Here is an 18,817-nt window from a genome sequence, read left to right on the forward strand (position 1 = left end):
ATCTGAACTCAGAGATAGACTAGGGGCTACCCTCCACTCAAATGAGCAAGTCAACAGTCCTCCTCCGTATGGGAAATGATGGCAAAGATAAACTAGTAAACACTACCATTTTCATGTGTGGACAATTTGTAGGTAAGAGCTCTGATATAAGAATTTCACATGTGACCACATGGGCCAAAAGAAGGATCTGGCTGAGAGAGAATCTAGGGAAGCTAGCCTCCAGAAAGAGACGGGGTGCCCAGGTGTTCACTCTTGGCTGTGACAGAGCTATGCGCTTCTTGCACAAAGAATCAGGAAACATCTGGATAAGTGAATCAGCACAAAGCCTGGTCCAGAAATGAAAAGCAGAAACTGTGGGACGGAGAAGCCCAGACTACAGTCACCAGAAGCAAAGGGGTTTCTTCCTTCCCAGTCTGATCAAAGACCCAAACAAGTCACCCCTGGGGCCCTGTATTCAGCACCTACCAGGCACCAAGCAAGGTGCTAGGTGCCTTAAACATGATTTAATCTTCAGTGACTCCACTTAGAGGTGTCGTGAGGGTGGGAAGATAGGCAAGGCAATTCCACTGAGTCCTTAAGATTGTTTGCTCAGCCTTATTTCTGTAGCCAACATATGGTAAGGAAAGTGGAAAGTATCATAGAAACAAAATACCTGGGCCTAGCCCACAATAAACTTGCAATAAAAATACTCCCTTTAATAAATTATAAACTTTGTTCCAGAAAATTAAAATGTTTTATTCAGCCTTTACTATTCAACTTTGAAACTTGTTCCTGGCAAGTCAGGATTTAAAAGGACTCTAAATGTTCTTCTATTTTATACATTGGATTGAAGAGGGGAAACTTTTTTTGGCAAATAGAGGGAAGTAAATTAAATCTCAGTGTTCCATAAAACAACCTTTCTTTAAAAAATAATTTTAAAAAAGTTTTTGTGATTCAATTAAACCAAGAATTGAGTCTACACAAAGAGAAATGTAAGTATCAGAAGGGATTTTTTTTTTCTAGTTGCTTTAATTATGAAGTCACCCACTCAAGTTCAATTCCTTTCCTTTACAAAACCAGGTTAATATTGGGTGTCAAGTAGAGAAACTAAGAGGTTAAGCTGGATTTATTCACCCGTACAACACATGATGGCAAACACCTTGTGACAAAGTTCCACAAAGCTGAGGCCAAGACTCTCAGTTTCACTGGATCTGAGTTAGCAGTAGGGGAGTTGTTAGTAAACTCTAAACAGAACCAGATGAAGAATATGTGGAGAGGGTGGTACCCTGGCGAGGGAGTGAAGAGATCCAAGACACGGTGCAAGCTGATGACCGTGTGATCTTCGGCGAGTTAGCTCTTCTTTCCATGGATCTGTTGCTGAAGCAGAAAGTTGAAAATTCCAATGCCTGCTCTATCATTCAATAGAATGATACAAAACTGTCACGATAAATTAGCCAATGTACGAGGTGTAAAGCAAGTTAGCCTTAGCAAAAAAAGAAACCACAGAGTGTACTATGTGAAAGGTGCCATTCTGAGGACACATGGGGGCAAAAAAGACGTTTTGCACTTGCTGTAAAATCTCCAAAATTCTATAAACCGGTCCATCTGATTTGCACACAAGCCGTGTGGAGGACAATTAAAGTAGATTGCAATCTACGCACGTTTCATTCATTCTTTTCTCATAACTTCCTCCTCTCATGTTACTTACATTAAGAGGAACAGCTGGGAGTCTCCTGCCCGGTGTAACGTTCATTTGATTCAGGCAAATATGGGTATTTCATAGGGGCGGCTGACACATGTTCAAAGGTAAAAAGAAAACAACAGACAGATGTCCCCAAATGATGAAACAACTTGCTTCTTTGACTTTAGCTGAAGAAGGAAAAATTAATACCAAGGAAATCACCCCGTGTGGTTCAGGAGTAGCCGCCTGAGTCTGGCGTCAGCAGGAAACAGAGTGCACGGGAGTCCCAGGGACCGAAACAGCATCCCTGCCTGGGTCACAGCAACCCCAGGGGCTGTTTCTGAAATGCCGGCCAGAGAAATACCAGGAAGGAACGAAAAGAATCACAGTTTTTGCCCCTACTTAATTTGCATGGTTTGATTTATGACAAGGAAAGATAAGAAAGGTCATTTCATCTGCCCAGACCTCAATAAAAACAGGTAAAAATAAACAGGAAAAAAAGAAAAAAAAGAAGGAACGTATCTGAAATGCAGAATGCTTGGTCCCTGTGCAGTAAGCATAGCCTCCCAAAGAGGTCCAGGCCCGAATCCCTGGAGCTTGAGAGTAGGTCAGGACACATGCCGAATGTTTCAGATGGAATCAGAGCTGTTCGTCAGCTCACGTTGAGATGGAGAGCTTATCATGGACTACCTGGGTGGGTCTGATGGAATCGCAGAGTCTTTAAACAGTCAAAGAGAAGCAGAAGAAAGGGTCGGAGGGATGCAATCAATGTAAGAACTCAACGACTGCGATGTTGCTGCTTTGCAGTGAGGCAGTGGCCGTGAGCCAAGAAACACGGGTGATTTTTGTTGTTGCTGTTTTTTAAGATGGAAAAGACAAGGAACAGATTCTCTCCGAGAGTCTCCTAAAAGGAAGGCAGACACTTTGATTTTGGCCCCTGGTGAGACTGTTGTAGTTCTGCCCCGTGGACCTATAAGCTAAGAAACTGGTGTTGTTCTAAGCCACCAGACTCGTGGTGATTTGTCACCAACAATGATAGAAAACTAATATTACTGAGCTAAAATCTAGAGTACTTCACAGTGACTGTGAATATTAGTTATGTTCCAGATGAATATTACTTATGTTCCAGTCCCAGGCGAGCACACAGCAGAGAGGACGGTTTGCCTGGAATGCCCAGGACGCGCCTGCTCAGGATTAACCCGAATGCCCGAGCGGAGACGGCTCAACTTCCCAGCATTGCCTCTCTTGGTATTTTCCTTCAACCACCTGGATTAAGGCAAGTATAATACATGCTTGTTGGGCCTCTTCTGGGATCTGGGATGTAAAATGGGGTGAGACTTTCACTTAGCAACCATTTTCAAAGTAATTTTCATGGAGAAAATTTGATCAAAAAGGAGAACATTTTAAATTTTAATAGTGCCAGGAGTCCAAATGAATTACCCTTTTAGCCATTTCCCCCACCCATATATATTCTGGCCCCTGAGTTCCTGGTTTTTCCAGAGCACAGGTCAGGCTCAACATTCTGGACCACGAGGAATACAAGATTCCTGAAAACCCTGAGGGGCTGCTGGGAATCTCTGAGCACAGGTGTGCTGATGGATGCAGGCTACTTTCCCAGAATCAGATTCCTCTACCATACATCGTTTCCCCTACTTGGCCACAGCATCTCCTACTGTGTTTACACTGCGCCTGCTTCTCAAGGGAAACCTTCCAACCACTGTTATGGGACATAACGTACCGGGCATCCAGTGACCGCGGCCAGGTCCACGGCCAGTTCACAGGACTGGATCAGCTCCTCTATCATGGCCAAAGCCTGCTGCAGTTCCGCCAAGAACGCGGGATCCTTGGTCCTCTTAGGCCCGTCCTGTGGAAACCAAATGCCTTGTAGGGAATCAAAAGGTAAACCATCTTCCAAGTGAAGATGGAAAACAGGACCGAGATAAGGAGCCACTGATCCAGCCAGCGCGAAGTGTCTGAGACGCTGGGGACACCCATCTGCTCTCTGGCTCGCAGAGAATGGTGGCTAACGGTATTTGCTGGTTTACCATCAACCACACTTCTGTAGATTGTACTAGTGAAGAAAGAAGTTCATAAAATCATGGGCATTATACTCCTGCTCTATAAGAAACATACTGAGATTTTTTGAAGCATGAAAAAAACCAAACAAACCCAAAACACAGCCCCTTTAAATTGACTGCCCTCTCCTTTATACTCCTACCCCTGCGGCCCACGGAAAAGTACAATTCATATTCCTATATTGAATGTGAAAGTCTTATTCTTATGGGTAAAGTTATGCTTAAAACCTTCCCAGAGGAGAATAGTTTTAAACTCCTGGAGAGAAAGAACGGGCTGCCAGTGCAGGCTGACAAATGATTTACCTGTAAACGCTGTAAGGGTTGCGTTTCCATAGCTCTGCCCTTCCTCCTCTCACACACGACTGCCTTGAAAGTTACCAAGGAGGTCTGCACCTCCCAAACATGAAGGCTCAGCATTAAGCAGAAAAGCCTGAACTGCTAATTCAGGAAACCAATGCTTCCATTGTTAGCACTGTGACACTGAGGACATACGAGGGATGGTTCTTACAGCTTGAAAGGCTTTTGCTTAGGTTTTCAGCATTTGATTCCCCACTACTTACATAACATATTTATGTCATCTAGTAAGTGCAAACAAAAAGATTTTGGTTTCTTCCATGTTTTTTAAACACATCAATTTCTACAACAAAGAACTGATAGCTGTTTGCTGCCCCATAGAGCCCCACCTCTTTTTGCCCCCTACTGCATGATGTCAGGGAAGGGTTGTGTATTTCCATAACCTCTGCAGAAGCAGCAGGAAGTAGCATTGTTGGATCAGAGACATGAGTGACAGGGCTGATGAATGGAGCAGATCATGCTGCCTCCACTGAATGACCTGCCAAGGAGTCTTACCTTCTCCTTCGTAATAAACACGCTCTGGTCCTGGTGAAAGACGGCAGGCTCTCGCCTGACCTTACAATAACATCAGCAAAGGGTTAAAAGTTCTTACCCTAGGCATCATCCTCTTTACTCAACATGTACAACTCAACTTTAGAGACTCAACTCCCCCTGTACTTTCTCCTCCCTAGTCTTGCTTTGCTAATGTGGGGCTCAGAAAAAGCCTTACAAACATTACTAAGCCCCTCTCCCTCAGGCCAGCTCCCCTAGCTCCCCTGTAAAATCATTACCTGTGTCTTGAGCTTCTAATTTCAAGGGGTCCCCCACACACATTCTGAGCAGAGAAGGCATGCAAATGACTTTGAGACACATGCCTCGGGGTTCTCTTGTTAAAACTGGAGTATTTAATAGGAAATTTATAAGAAAGGCCACTGCTAAGCCACAAATTTCTTCCTAATCGGGTTGGCTACCATTTCCTTCAAGGGAACCTTGGCTGTCTCTCTTAGAACACACACACACACACACACACACACACACACACACACACATTTGGAGAGGAATGGGACACAATGCATACAAATTAGATAAACAAAGAAAGAAATATGAATCATTCATAATCCTACCGTGAAGGAAAACCACAGTGCAGATTTTACCACACTGACTTTCAGTCCTTTATGTATGCATTTTACACATTCCTGTTTGTATTCCTGTTAAAACATTTTTGTGTGAAAGGAAGAAAATACAATACCATTTATCCTGCTACAAATCTCCACTTTGAAATTGCCTTTAATTATTTTGTTTCTTCCTGACTATGAATTATGAAATACATACAATTTTACAAAACTTAAACAATTGAGATCTTAAGCAAGGAAAACAAAATCACCATAAATCCTCCCACTCTTGGGCAAACACCATTAACAGTAAGATAAAACAATATTTAGCATCCAGTACCTTAGCCGCACCTCCTTCTAGGCCACCTGGGTCTACCTCCAAATCCTTAGGAGACTCAAAATCCAGCAGGCCCTGCAGTAACCCAAAAGCCTTATTGGAAATCAAAAAGTGGAATGCCAACTAAATGTACTGTGCAATCTCCAGACAAATGCTAAAGTAACTGAGAATGTATGCACATTTGTCTGTCTGTCACGAGTAAGAGGGAAAGGATGAATTATCTATCTGGCACAGTGTTCTTTGCACAAATAAAATCATATTAGCCACATCCTAATGTAGCCTGCTTTTTCTCACTCAAGGCATATCATGAATGTTTATTTTCTCATGACATTACATACTTTTAAAAACATGGTTTTGATTGTGTCAGCGTTGTGTCCTATACACACATCCTAATTGATTCATCTTTTCTATTGCTAAATATTTTGATTCTGTAATTTTTCCTAAAGATAGCTTCCTAGAAGTGGAATTGTCAATCTTAAGAGTTTTGATGCATATATCCAAGTTCCTTAGAGAAGGACTATGTTCCCGCCAGCCACTTATAAAACCTGGCTCACCGGCCATTTAATCAAAATGTTCAACCAATTGAATTAACAGGTCAATCCCACCTCACTGCCTTTTAGTTTGAATTTCTCAGATAATTAGTGAGGTAGAACTTTCAAAAAATGTTTGCTACTAAACATTTCTTCTTCTTTTGTAAAATGCCTTCCTTCATTTATTATTACTATTATTTTAATTTAATTTTATTGTTTAAAGTATTTACATATGAACAAATAGTACATATGTCTCCTTTTTACATTTTTATTATTAATTTCTTTTTTATTGAGGTAGACCTGACACATAAAATCGTTAGATATGTAAAGTGTACATCATGATGATTTGATATATGTATACATTGTGAAAGGATTCCCCCATCTAGTTAATTAACACATCCATCTCACCTCACATAGTTATCATTTATGTGTGAGAGAGAACAGTTAAGTCTACTCTGTTAGTAAATTTCAGTTATACAATACAGTGTTATCAAACTTCATGTTTTACACCAGAGCCTCAAACCCTATTCATCTTACAGCTGAAAGTTTGTAACATTTACCCACCTCTCCCCATTAATTATTTCTTTAAATAGTAGCCTATTTAAAACTTTAAAAGAAGAAAAATGAATTTTGCTCTTATGATATGAGTTAGTTTATACAAGAAATCAGCATGAGTATCTATCCTAGAATAGCTTTGTAATAAGCAAAACTTATAGTAAACAAATATTGCACCATTTTGCAAACCATATCTTAATTCAACAAAATCCAGGGGGAAAAAATTCTCTACATTAAATTTGGTAGTTTCCAGTCCTGGCTAGTGCTGCTCAATGATTAGAGCATCATCCCACACACTGAAGGGCTGTGGGTTTAATTCCCTGTTAGGGCACATACACAGGTTTTGGGTTGGATCCCCGGTCAGGGTGTGTATGGGACGCAACCAATTGGTGTTTCTCTCTCTCTCTCCCTCTCTCCCTTCCTCTCTGGAATTAATGAAAATAAAAACGTCCTCGGGGGAGGATTAAAAAAAATTTGGTAGTTTCCCTCCATCACTCAGCCTGTTTGACAGAAACCATGAGTTCAATGAAAGTGCGTTCCTGTTGCTGATACCAATGTATGCTGATAATAATATAGTAATATTGTTTCATTAACTTGCCTTGACTCATTAGACATTATGTACTAAAAATCTCAGATAAGATAGTATGCATTTCATAGACATGCCTTTTTTACTTTTTTTGTTATTCATTTCTATGAGCTCATTATTAAGCATGCTGACCATTGGTCACATCTCTTGCTAATATATATTTCCCCCATTTTTTCATGTGTCTGTCCTTATGGTATAATCCGTCCTTCCTTCCCCTTTCTTTTATACTTGGATCAGCTCTCCCACACCAGGATTCTACAATCCTTTCAAAGCCGCGAGGCAGTCTGCCCAACACCCATGCTTTCAAAGAAGCTGCAGAATGAGCTCAGTTCCTCAGGACGGAGACAACCACAACGGTCCTCCTTTCATCATAGGCCTGCCAGCGGTTCAAACGTGTGTTCCCGGGCATCTAGCAGGCTTCTCCACGGGGAAAACTGGCCGGCCCTGAGTCGCCTCCCATGGTTTTGCACAGACCCCCAAGGAAGATTTTATAATCATTCCGTCTCTTGTTTCCTCAATAAAGCTAACAAAATCTTCTAAGTATTTTTAACATGTATTCCCTCTTTTAATGTTTCCAAAAGGCACACCAAGTACCATTACTACCTTTTTTTTTTTTTTTTTTTTTTTTACAGGGGAGGAGCCTGAGACTGAGAGCAGGAACCTGCCTGAGTTCACACAGCTGTCAGAGCCTGGATCCACACCCAGGATGTCTGGCTCCCGACTCTGTGCTTCTGGTCGCTGTGCCCCAAGGTCCTCTGCAAATGGAACTTAGCTATTGTGTCAGCATCGCGTCAGAGGGAAAACTGGAGCCCTCAGTCCCGGATGCAGCCAGGCCAGGGGGTGAGGCCCCCCTCTTCCCGAGCCTCCCTTAGGTCCCGCCCCCTCCTCCTTGGGCCCAGTGGTAGGACTTCATGACCAGAGTAAGGATGGGACAGTCAGAGGCATGTGGGGCCCTAAGAGGACGCTGTATCATTACTCGCTCACAGATACTACTCGTGTTGGGAGGCAGTGAGCCATCATCCTCACTCCCACACTGGCGTGGCATCTCCAGGTATGAAACAGCGCTACCTGTCACGGAGCTTCCTGGGGCTCAGCGCTGGGCAGCTCTCTGCAGGCATCACTCACTGCTTTCCCCAGCGAGGAGGTGGTTCTGGCATCCTCATCCACTATGAGAAGACCTAGGCCTAAGAGGTCCAGTAATCCCAGTTGGTAGCAACAAAGCCAGGGCAGCCTAGGCTGGGGCTGTCGAGGCAAAGATGAAAGAGCTCACTTTTCCCGAGAGCGGAATATCAGACATGAGCTTAACCTCCATGAGCCTCAGTTTCTGCATACTCCAGAGCCTGCCTGACACATCTGATTGCAGGATTAAGTAAAAAATATGTGTGGGAAGGCTCCCAGGTCCCTTTTAACTCTCTGATTCCTTGGTCTTACCCCTCACTGAGGAGGGCCGCGTGAGACTTGGAGGACAGACAAAGCTCCAAGGGCAGAAATTTTACCTCAGACGACAAAGTCACAACTGTCCACGTGACCACCTTAGTGCATTCACCTGTTTTCCCAACACAGAAAAGCACGGTCTCATTGGCTTTACCTTCAACAGCATCTGGTATTTTATAAGCCTCTGGCTTGGGCCTCTGAGATACTTGAAAAGGGGGAGACTGTGATCCAGTTGGCGCTGGCACACCTTTCAGAAACAAACAGAAACAACATCAACCAAAACAAACAACACACCAGAGAACAAAGGTGGCGGCATTGAAACACCAGAAACGAGCCGGGCTCTTCATGGACGAGAGGGGCAGTGGTGTTGGCCAGTTTCCTAAGGCTACTGAGTTGCTCAGTCCTTCAGCAACAGCGAGTGAAGTGAAAGGAAGGGGGAAGGGGACGACTTGGCTAGTGTTTTTATAGGCAACCAGGGAAGCAGGGCCACTTATTTCTTTTAGAAGGCAAGCCCCTAGAAGACAGCGGGCATCTCAGGTCCTTCTACACAGGAGGCAGCCTGTCTCTGGGTCTGGGCGAGGGGGGGTCCATTGAGGTCATTTGAGTCAGTAGGATACATGATGGCTTATGATATCATTCAAGAGAGTCCCAATGTCTAATCTTTTGGACTTAATTCCATTTTCAAAACCACCTTAGAAGAGGACTCTGGTTTCCGCACCAGGCTCCTCGCAGACCCGCTCTCAGAGACCCAGGGCAGCATCCAAACTTCCAATGTACGACTTCAACATAGAAGAGACTTTGAATAAACATAAATCCCAGTGCCAAATTCTTCTGCCCAGTTCATACTTTTGGTAGCTTAAAAAATTTGGTGCATAATGAAAAAAATGAATTGACCAACAAAATAAGACCCGGCCCTGACCAATTTGGCTCAGTGGATAGAGCGTTGGCCTGAGGACTGAAGGGTCCCGGGTTCGATTCCAGTCAGGGGCATGCACCGTGGTTGCGGGCACGTCCCCAGTAGGGAGTGTGCAGGAGGCAGCTGATGTTTCTAACTCTCTATCCCTCTCCCTTCCTCTCTGTAAAAACTCAATAAAATATATTTAAAAAAAACAAAAAAAAACACCCAGAGCATGGAGGCATGGAACAGACTGACATACCTCGATGTGAGGTTGGGGGAACAAGAAGAAAGAAACCAAAGAACTTATATACTTATATGCATAGCCCAAGGACATGGGCAATAGGGTAGTGAAGACCTGGGGGTGGGGTGGATAGGGGCTGGGAGAAGGGGGGTGAAGGGGGAGAAAATGGGAGATATATGTAATACTATCAACAATAAAAATATATTAAAAAATTTTTGATGCACATAAACATTATTCAGAGAAAACAGTTTGTGGGAGACCTTGTAATCTCAACATTACCCCAAAGAATGCGCAGTCTTGACATTCTTGCCAGATTGCCTGAGCTCGGGGCAGATTCTTATGGTATTTAAAATATATCTGAAGATCTTCTTTCTGAGTGGGAAAAAAATTCAAACACATTAATCAGGTAGTATTATCAGTAAGTGGATAGGATACTACAGTTTATTTATTCATCCAACAAGCCCAGGTCTTTCAATGTGTGAGAAGCTGGGGAAGCACAGTCAGTGGCCTTGCGATGGAGTGAGTGTGTGATGGAGGGGATGGGGGCCACAAACAACCATCCGTACTAAATACAGATTGGAACTAAGTGCTGTGGGAGCAGTTACAGGACATTCATGAACAGGAGTCGGTCTCGATCTGTGTTGCTTCTCCTCTGCTTTTTATGCAAAACACCAATGTCTCCCCTAAATAGTTCTTTACCCCGCAAAAAAGGTGTTTACTGAATGGTAAAACGGAACACCCTCTCCGATTTACCATAATCATGACTCCAATTCCAGGGGGGGAAACCCAGAGAAACAACAGAGAGAAACACCCCAGCAGGAAAATGTGGCCATTCAGACAAAACCACACAGATCTAAATCACGTGGGCAAGCCCCAAAGTGGCAAGCTCTGCCTCAGTCATCGCCTTCACCGGTAGCACAAGATTCAAGAAGGAAAAGGTACTCAACTGTCTCAGAGCTAGAGACCAACAGCGATCCGAGTGCGTGCGCGACCTTGAGAGCATGCAGAGGACACATATCTGCCAATGTCCCAGATGGAAAGGACACCCTAAGCCAGTGATGGCGAACCTATGACATGCATGTCAGAGGTGACATGCGAACTCATTTTTTGGGGTTGATTTTTCTTTGTTAAATGGCATTTAAATATATAAAATAAATATCAAAAATATAAGTCTTTGTTTTACTACGGTTGCAAATATCAAAAAATTCTATATGTGACACAGCACCAGAGTTAAGTTAGGGTTTTTCAAAATGCTGACACGCCGAGCTCAAAAGGTTCGCCATCACTGCCCTAAGCCAATGAAGCCAGCTGCAGCTTTGCTCCATCAGGAGAGCCTGGTCCATGGGTGCGGTGCTTGCCCCAGAGCCACGCCGCTCTGGCAGAGAGGCCCACGTGGTTTCTTCCTTTCAGATTTCGTGTCCCTCTCTTCCTACTAAAGGCCAGTTCCGGATGTCCTTCACATGCACGTGGGCTCTCTTCCCCTCACTGTGTCAACGCTGTCTCTTCTACTTCTAAACACAGGGCTCTGGTGAATGAGTTCCATTTTGTATCTCTCCCCCTCTCCCCATGGAGTGTAAGTGGTCATTTCACTACAAGAACTATAGCAACTCTGTCTTTTGTACTCTCTCCAGAAAAAATTGCGCACGCACACACACATTTAGTAAAAGAGGTGGCCCTTGAGAAATGTTGTTCAGACTGGTTAAGGAACTAGAATAAGAATTCAAAGCTTAACAATAATATATTCATTATGCATTCACTCAGCAACTGTCTACTGAGTGTTTTTGGTGTGCTGGCACTCTGCTGAGTGCATCTGTTAAACTCAGTGGCTCCCAAAGCATGGCAGACTAGATGTGGGACACATTTCTGCCATCCTGAAGGCCAGGCTTACAAAACATTACAATTTACAATTTGATTCAGGCATCTCATCTACAAGTAGTCTGTCAGAGCACAAAGACATTGGCTGCTAGCTCCTAAAACAGTGATGGCGAACCTTTTGAGCTCGGCGTGTCAGCATTTTGAAAAACCCTAACTTAACTCTGGTGCCGTGTCACATATAGAAATTTTTTGATATTTGCAACCATAGTAAAACAAATACTTATATTTTTGATATTTATTTTATACTAGAAGCCTGTTGCTTGCAGCTCAGAGGCCGGCAAGGCAGGCGGGGAACGTTGGAGTCCTCCGTCACTGAAGCAAGCAAGCCTCATGTTCGCTTTAAGCTGCCTGGCTGCCGGCCGCCATCTTGGCTGGCAGTTAATTTGCATATCGCCCTGATTAGCCAATGGGAAGGGTAGCAGTCGTACGCTAATTACCATGTTTCTCTTTTATTAGATAGGGTATGGCCTGAGGTTATTTAACCTTCCTACACCTCAGTTTTCTCACCTGTTAAGTGGGCTCACCACAGCAGTCAATTCCTATGGTTGCTGTGAGATTAAATGAGATGATGTATAGAAACCTCTCAACAAATGCCTGATACATGCAGAGTACCCAACAAATAGTAGCTATTGTCACAGCACTTTTTACTTTGTCTAACCCTTCTGCATGCATTATTTTATTTGACTTCCACAACAGCTCTACGTGTTGGTATTATTAAGCCTGTTGTATGGAGGAGGAAAGCGAGACTCCAAGGGTTTAAGTGACTTACTTGAGGTCAAGCAGATAGCAGTTCTCAAGCACAAATACATGATCTAGATAAGAAGTTCCATTTCCCAAGTCTCATCCATGCTCTTTCCAGAGAGCAAAGGAAACTCAAAGTAAACCACTGACAAATAATATTCTACATGGAGCTTGGTCTCGGGGGCAGAATCTCCCTGGGCGCTATAAGTATAGAGTCTGATTAAAACACTTGGCCAGCATGGCCGGTGTGGCTCAGTGGGTGAACATCAGCCTATGAACCAGGAGGTCTCAGTTTGATTCCCGGTCAGGGCCCATTCCCTGGGTTGTGGGCTCGATCCCTGGTGAGGGGCATGCAGGAGGCAGCCAATCGATGTTTCTCTCTCATGGATGTTTCTCTCTCTCTATCCCTCTCTCTTCCTCTTTCTAAAATCAATAATAATAATTTTAAAAAAAATCTTGGCCAGAGCAATATTTCGAAGTTCATATGTATGATTAGTGTCAATCTGCAAATACTATTGAGAAAAGATAAACCGCTATAGTAAAAAAGGGATGATAGGCCCACCTTATTGGCTAACAAATACAAGTCTTTGTACAGCAGTAGCCAATACTCTCAAGGATTCTCAAAGATTAGATAATTGCAGTTTTAAGATAAGAATTTATTACCTGTATTTTGTCTCCAACATCATTAATCATATAGGATTATATACAGAGTTTGTGGTCTGGGTTAATGATTTCTAAGGTGTCTCCCAACATGGAGAACTATAAAAAGCTTGTATAACTGTAGGAGAGGAATTCATCCAAGAAAAGATGTTTAGTTGGCAACTCCCTGACTATTTCCTCATACTTAAACAATTTTTATGTGATTACACCCATTTTCCCCCATAGGAATTTGGTCCTTTTCTCACTCAAAAAAATGTAAATGTCTTTGCAATCCTATATAATAATAGGGTAATATGCAAATTGACCAAATGGCAGAATAACCAGTTGCTATGATGTGCAGTGACCACCGGGGGCAGATGCTCAATGCAGGAGCTGCCCCCTGATGGTCAGTGCACTCCCACAGGGGGAGCGCTGCTCAGCCACAGGCTGGGCTGATGGCTGGCGAGCGCAGCGGAGGTGGCAGGATGGCAGCACTAAGGATGTCACTGCTAAGGGGTGCAGGCCAGGTTGAGGAACACCCCCCCTGCCCCCCCCCCCCCCCCCAGTGTTCGAGTGTTGTACACCAGGACTCTAGTAATGATGTAAGCATTTATAAAATATTTCTAAACAGTGAAACTAGATTTCACATTGGTGACTTAATAAGTGCAAAGTTGCAAAGTAAGAAAAAACACTAATAATCTGTAGAAACAATTCAAAAAGGAAATCATGAGATTGAATACGAAACCGTTTCCAGCACTTGATGCTTGGAAAGTGCATGCAGGGCCATGGGGGGAGGGGCCTTCTAAGCTGGTTAGGAGCTCTGAGGGTAGAAAGCTCTGTTTTTCCACAATGTCCAATACCGTGAAACCTAGGGGTTCTTGTTTGCTTGCTCTCAGTTTACACAAGTATTTCTCTTAAACGCCTCAGTCATAATTTGGGTTGTTTAAAAATTTGGAAGTTCTTCGATCTGTTGTCTCAGACTCACAAAAATAAAAATAAAAACAAGGAAGAAATGGAAAAGAATGGCTGAGAGAGAAGAAATGGGAAAGATTTAGGAAGCTAAGGGCAGCAGGATCATCTGCAGTCCTCCTATGGGGAGGGGAACACGTGGGTGCCAGCACCCAGGGAGCACCACTGACCCCAACAACCTATTTGTTGCCCAGAGCAGCGGTGGAGAAGTCTGAGTGGGAAGAGGGCTGTGTGGTTGGAAGGGGAGGTCGTCAGACGTATGTGGTTGTAGAACAGGAAATTCACAAATCGGATGCGATACGTCCGAGAGGCCGTAGAGTTGACATTTTCTAACCACCCTCTACGCTATAAAACATCAAATGGAAGTCAATACATTTTCAGGGATTTTCAGTTTAACACCAGTACTACTTCTCTTGAGAGTACTAACACAACTAGTGAGGAATGAAAGTGTGACTCTGGTCCTAAAAGAGTTAGGTTAGTCATGCAGAGTTATTCAGGATCAGCTGCTTTGGCTTGCCTGGGGGCCAGTCTTTCATGTCACTGGGCTTTGCCGGAAGCCAGGCTTATAAGGCCCCCACCCATGAGTGAGCTCAGACTGGACGTGTCTCACACCGGGTGGCGGTGTGCAAGGGACTTCTGCTTTGCCTTGCAAAAGCAGTTGTATTTTTAGACCATTGGCGTTGCCATTAGCCCTTGCCACCTACACAGCAAATTAAGGGCTGACTTGACTCACAAGGTTATTCTGATTGTTTAGGAACGCAGACTTACTCTCTTGAGAAAGCAACGAGCCAGAAGTTCAGGATTCTCAGTGCACTTTTCCAATTCTTTTAGAAAAGTCCTGGGGGGTGGGGGAGGGGGAAGTATAATAATGCTTTTAAAATGACATTTGCATGCATTACATTTTTTTAAAAGTAAAATCATATAAGGTTTTAAGAGGTACCTAGAAAAACATTGTTTTCTAAACTTTATTGCTCTTGATTCATCTTCAACACACTGACTTGGAAGAAAAAAAGTATATTCTGTGACATGGGTAGGATCCCCTAAAACAACCACATTAAATTCCCTGATAATTCTAAGCACGAGCCACTGCAGATGGGATGCACGATGCTTCCTGCCACCCATTAAGGTTAATGAGAACGGCTGCTGTTGCTGCTGCCACCACTGCTATCACCTGAGCTTCCTATGAGCGAGGCATAAGCTGAGTGCTTCACAAATAATATCTCATTTAATCTTTCACCAAACCTTGCAAGATAGGGTTTCATAAACCCGAGGTTAAGAGAGGCTACATAGCTTCCCAGGGAAAGTATTAGAAATGAGATTTCCATTTCGGTTTTGACAACAGACCAATAGACATAAGATGTGGTTAGGAAACAACCAAGGTTCTTTTCCCTTCTGGCAATTAGATGTGTAATTTTGCAGTCAGTCTAGTGAGTAAAGTGAGGTTTACTCATCTGCAAAATGCAAGGGTTGGAAAATGATTTCCAAAGTCCTTTTGTCCTCTATTTCTCTAGAACTCGGCATTTAAAGTGCCCTGGGCTAAAAGGACGACTTGTTTGACCGGTTAGCATTTCTAACACCCTAGTTCCCAGCACTACCCTTTGGTAATAGGCATGGTCATCTTTGTATTCCCCATGCAGAACAGGGTCTGATACCCAACAGGTGCTCAATGAATGCTGATGCATAAATAGATAAATTTGCAAAAGAACGCAGGCACAAATACAACATTGATGCCTGACACCTAGTTCAGGCTTCATTAATGTCTTTTCTCTCTTCCCCCAGCAATCTCCTAGCACTTCTCCCCTCCTTCACATCCCATCCCAACCCACTGATTCTGGACTACTTGCTTAAGCCTGAAAATATCTAAGTACTTTCATGGCCAAATTCCATCAGTCTGATTTCCAGCCTTCTCTTACTTTCCATTTTTCCTGGTAATTTGAATTATTATGTACCTGTTGTGAAATTCGTAGAGTTCTCTAATATTCCCAAAGAGAAAGTCCTTGTTATTCTGAAGAACGTCTGGAATCAGATGCTTTAGCCAAATATAATCCATTGGAGTGATATATCCCTGCAGAGGTGCAAACAAGGTAGGTTTTACAGATAGAACATATGAGAGATGATCTGAATTAGCTACTCCAGGGAATACAACTTTAATAAAATAATTGGGGGAATATGGAACACATATCTCCTGAAAGCCATTCATCAGATTCTTTTGATATTATTTTCCTCATCGGTCCATCTTCAGAAGAAGACGGTTTATTGGGAATGATAATAAAAAGGCATTTTTATAGGAAGAGCAAATATATTTTTAAAAACTTACCTATCATCTTATGACCTGTTGCATTTACTACCATTTTATTATATTTCCTGCATGACTTTTAGAAAGCTTATTTTATATGGTTATAATCACCATACATAAATAAATTGTATTGTTTTGCCATATACATTTTAGAGTCTGCTTATAAATTTCTACATATATGGTTTTTAATGTAATCTTTTAAGCATTTTTCAGTGTTGCTACAAATTATTCAAAATAATCATTTGTAACAGTTGAATAATATTTCACTATCATTTAACTGTTACAAAATAATTTGCATGTATATTAGACTTGATTAACCATTTCTTTCCTTTTTAATTGGATATTTGGCTTTCTGATATTTTGTGGTAAAAAATTATATTGTAATTTTGTACATATAATTTATTCCTCAAGATTATGCCCTTAGGAAAATACACATTTTCACTAGTAAGAAAAATGTGCTACTTAAAACAATGAGAAACAATACTCTCTTATTAAATTATCAGAAACATGTCATTGACCATCTCCATTTTTTGGCAAGCATTGGTGAACTTAGTTGGGCAGTACCAGAATCAGTATGAAGTGGCACAATCCTTTAGAAGGTATTTAGTTACATGGATCAATAGTCCTAAGAATGTGCTTATTCCAGCTGGAAAAACACTTGCAATATTATAAGACCTAAAACCTAGGGGGGAATTCCAGAGACACATGGCAACTATTTTGGTTCTCTGTGTAACAAAATTTCTTCAATTTGAACACATGTTTAACATCCCCCTCCCCAATCTACTTACATCAATTATGCTCTTCATTTCTTTTATATAAACCTCTTCGGTCTCAAGCAAGTCACGTATAAGGCACCTGAATCAGGTGGGAAGATGAAAGAGAAGGAGGAGGAACAATTCTTTAGGATTCTTTTAGAATAATGCTCATCAATAGTTCCTCTTAGTGGCTCACTTACTTAGTCAATTCATTCTCTTCTATGGACTACCCATGGCCAACAGCTCACAAAACCACACTCTGATCAGACTGACGTTAGAGGAAATGGCAAGGTTGGAGGACTCAAAACCCGTGTGTGCAGCTGGCGAGTGACTTGTCCTCGGTGTGGGGGTCAAGAGGGCAGATGGTGGAGTAGGAAATGCCTGGTTTGGATCCTTGGTCAGGAGAGTTTGACTGAGCCCTATGTTGTCCATGTGGTTTCCTAGACTTTATCTCTAGCTTTCTGCTGTTTCATCGCTCCCTTGGATCTGGGACCCACTTGGGTGTATTGTGTGCACAGGGTTAGACAGATGCCAGTAATGCCCTCTGCTTCCGGCATTCGATGTTTCAGGGGGATTGATTCCCTCAGCCAGGTGACTGGAGCGCCATCTGCTTCCCTTGAGGAAAGCAGGTGGGGAGTGAGGTCAGCAAAATTCTAAGATGATCTGCAAGATACCTGGCTCCTGCTATACACACCTTCTCCCCGTCAGTCAATCAAACACTAATTTACGCACTGCTGTGATGCGATTTTGCCATTCTGATTTGTTCCAGATCAGCTGACCTTCGGATAGGTAAATGACCCGGGCGGGCCTGTCCTCATCCCATGATATCTCTAGATCTGGGTCTAGAAGTAGAGAGATTGGAAGCATGAGGAGGTGACCTAAGGGAGATTCTCCTTTGCTGGCTTTGGAGGGGACGTGTGGCCAGGAGCACAGGCAGCTGGGCGTGGCCTCCAGCTGATTGATAGCATGGAAACAGAGACTTCAGTCCTATGATTGCAAGGAACTGAGTTGCAAATACAATGGCGTGAACCTAGGATGCTGAGTGCAGCCGGCCAATGGCTTGATTTTAATCGGTGGGACCAGGGCAAAAAGCCGGTCATGCTGTGCCCAGACTCCTGTCCCAGCGAAACTGTGAGCTGAGCTGCTAAGTTTCTGGCCATTTTTTATGCAGCGATAGAAAACTAATAGAGGGAGGCCAGACTCCCACATCCCTCTCCAGACAGACTGCTTTTCCTCTCTTCTCAGGCTGCGAGGCCACACTTTCATTTCAAGGCTTTCTTTCAGGCCTCCAAGTGGGTCCATCAGTGTTTGTACAAGTGTTCGTGTGTGGAGTATGCACACTTATGGTTTCCTGTGAACTGTCGGCGGTTATCTATTAAACGGTAACCCAGCCTAGTGAATGGTTTCTTCTCCTTTCATAAAACGGACATGGCAAGAGACAAATAAAGACCATGATTTAGGAAATTCACACAAATATACAAATAGCTATTAGTCTTATGTAAAAAAAGAAAAAGAAAAGCTCAGGGCACGTGAACCTAACAAAGACATAGTAAAAAGAAGTCATAATTTTCAACTACTAAAATGGCAGAAATTTCAAATCTCAAAGGAAGACCGATTGGTGAGCATGTGGAAACACTCTCAGACAGTCTTGGCGGGAGTGTAAATCAGTGCGCAATAACTTAGAAACAGCTCACCAGATTGAAAACGCAGCTCCTTGACTCCGTAATTCCACTTCTAAGAATGTGTATTGTTTGTTACGAGACGAAAGCACGGTAGCAACA

General features: G+C 42.9%; 1 protein-coding gene across 1 annotated transcript in view; it reads right to left on the reverse strand.

The window, feature by feature from the left end:
* Positions 1–18,817, reverse strand: part of MCF2L2 (MCF.2 cell line derived transforming sequence-like 2) — a 210,115-nt gene that overhangs the window by 33,024 nt on the left and 158,274 nt on the right. Inside the window, exons 16-22 of the mRNA XM_081086362.1 lie at positions 17,070–17,136; positions 15,935–16,050; positions 14,754–14,823; positions 10,041–10,133; positions 8,777–8,869; positions 5,521–5,592; positions 3,399–3,524 (exon numbers count right to left, since the gene is read on the reverse strand). Of these exons, the coding sequence (XP_080942488.1) occupies positions 3,399–3,524; positions 5,521–5,592; positions 8,777–8,869; positions 10,041–10,133; positions 14,754–14,823; positions 15,935–16,050; positions 17,070–17,136 (637 nt within the window). The remainder of the gene's footprint in view (positions 1–3,398; positions 3,525–5,520; positions 5,593–8,776; positions 8,870–10,040; positions 10,134–14,753; positions 14,824–15,934; positions 16,051–17,069; positions 17,137–18,817) is intronic.

Source organism: Myotis nattereri (assembly GCF_964212035.1).
Source record: "Myotis nattereri genome assembly, chromosome: 3".
NCBI classification, from domain to species: domain Eukaryota; kingdom Metazoa; phylum Chordata; class Mammalia; order Chiroptera; family Vespertilionidae; genus Myotis; species Myotis nattereri.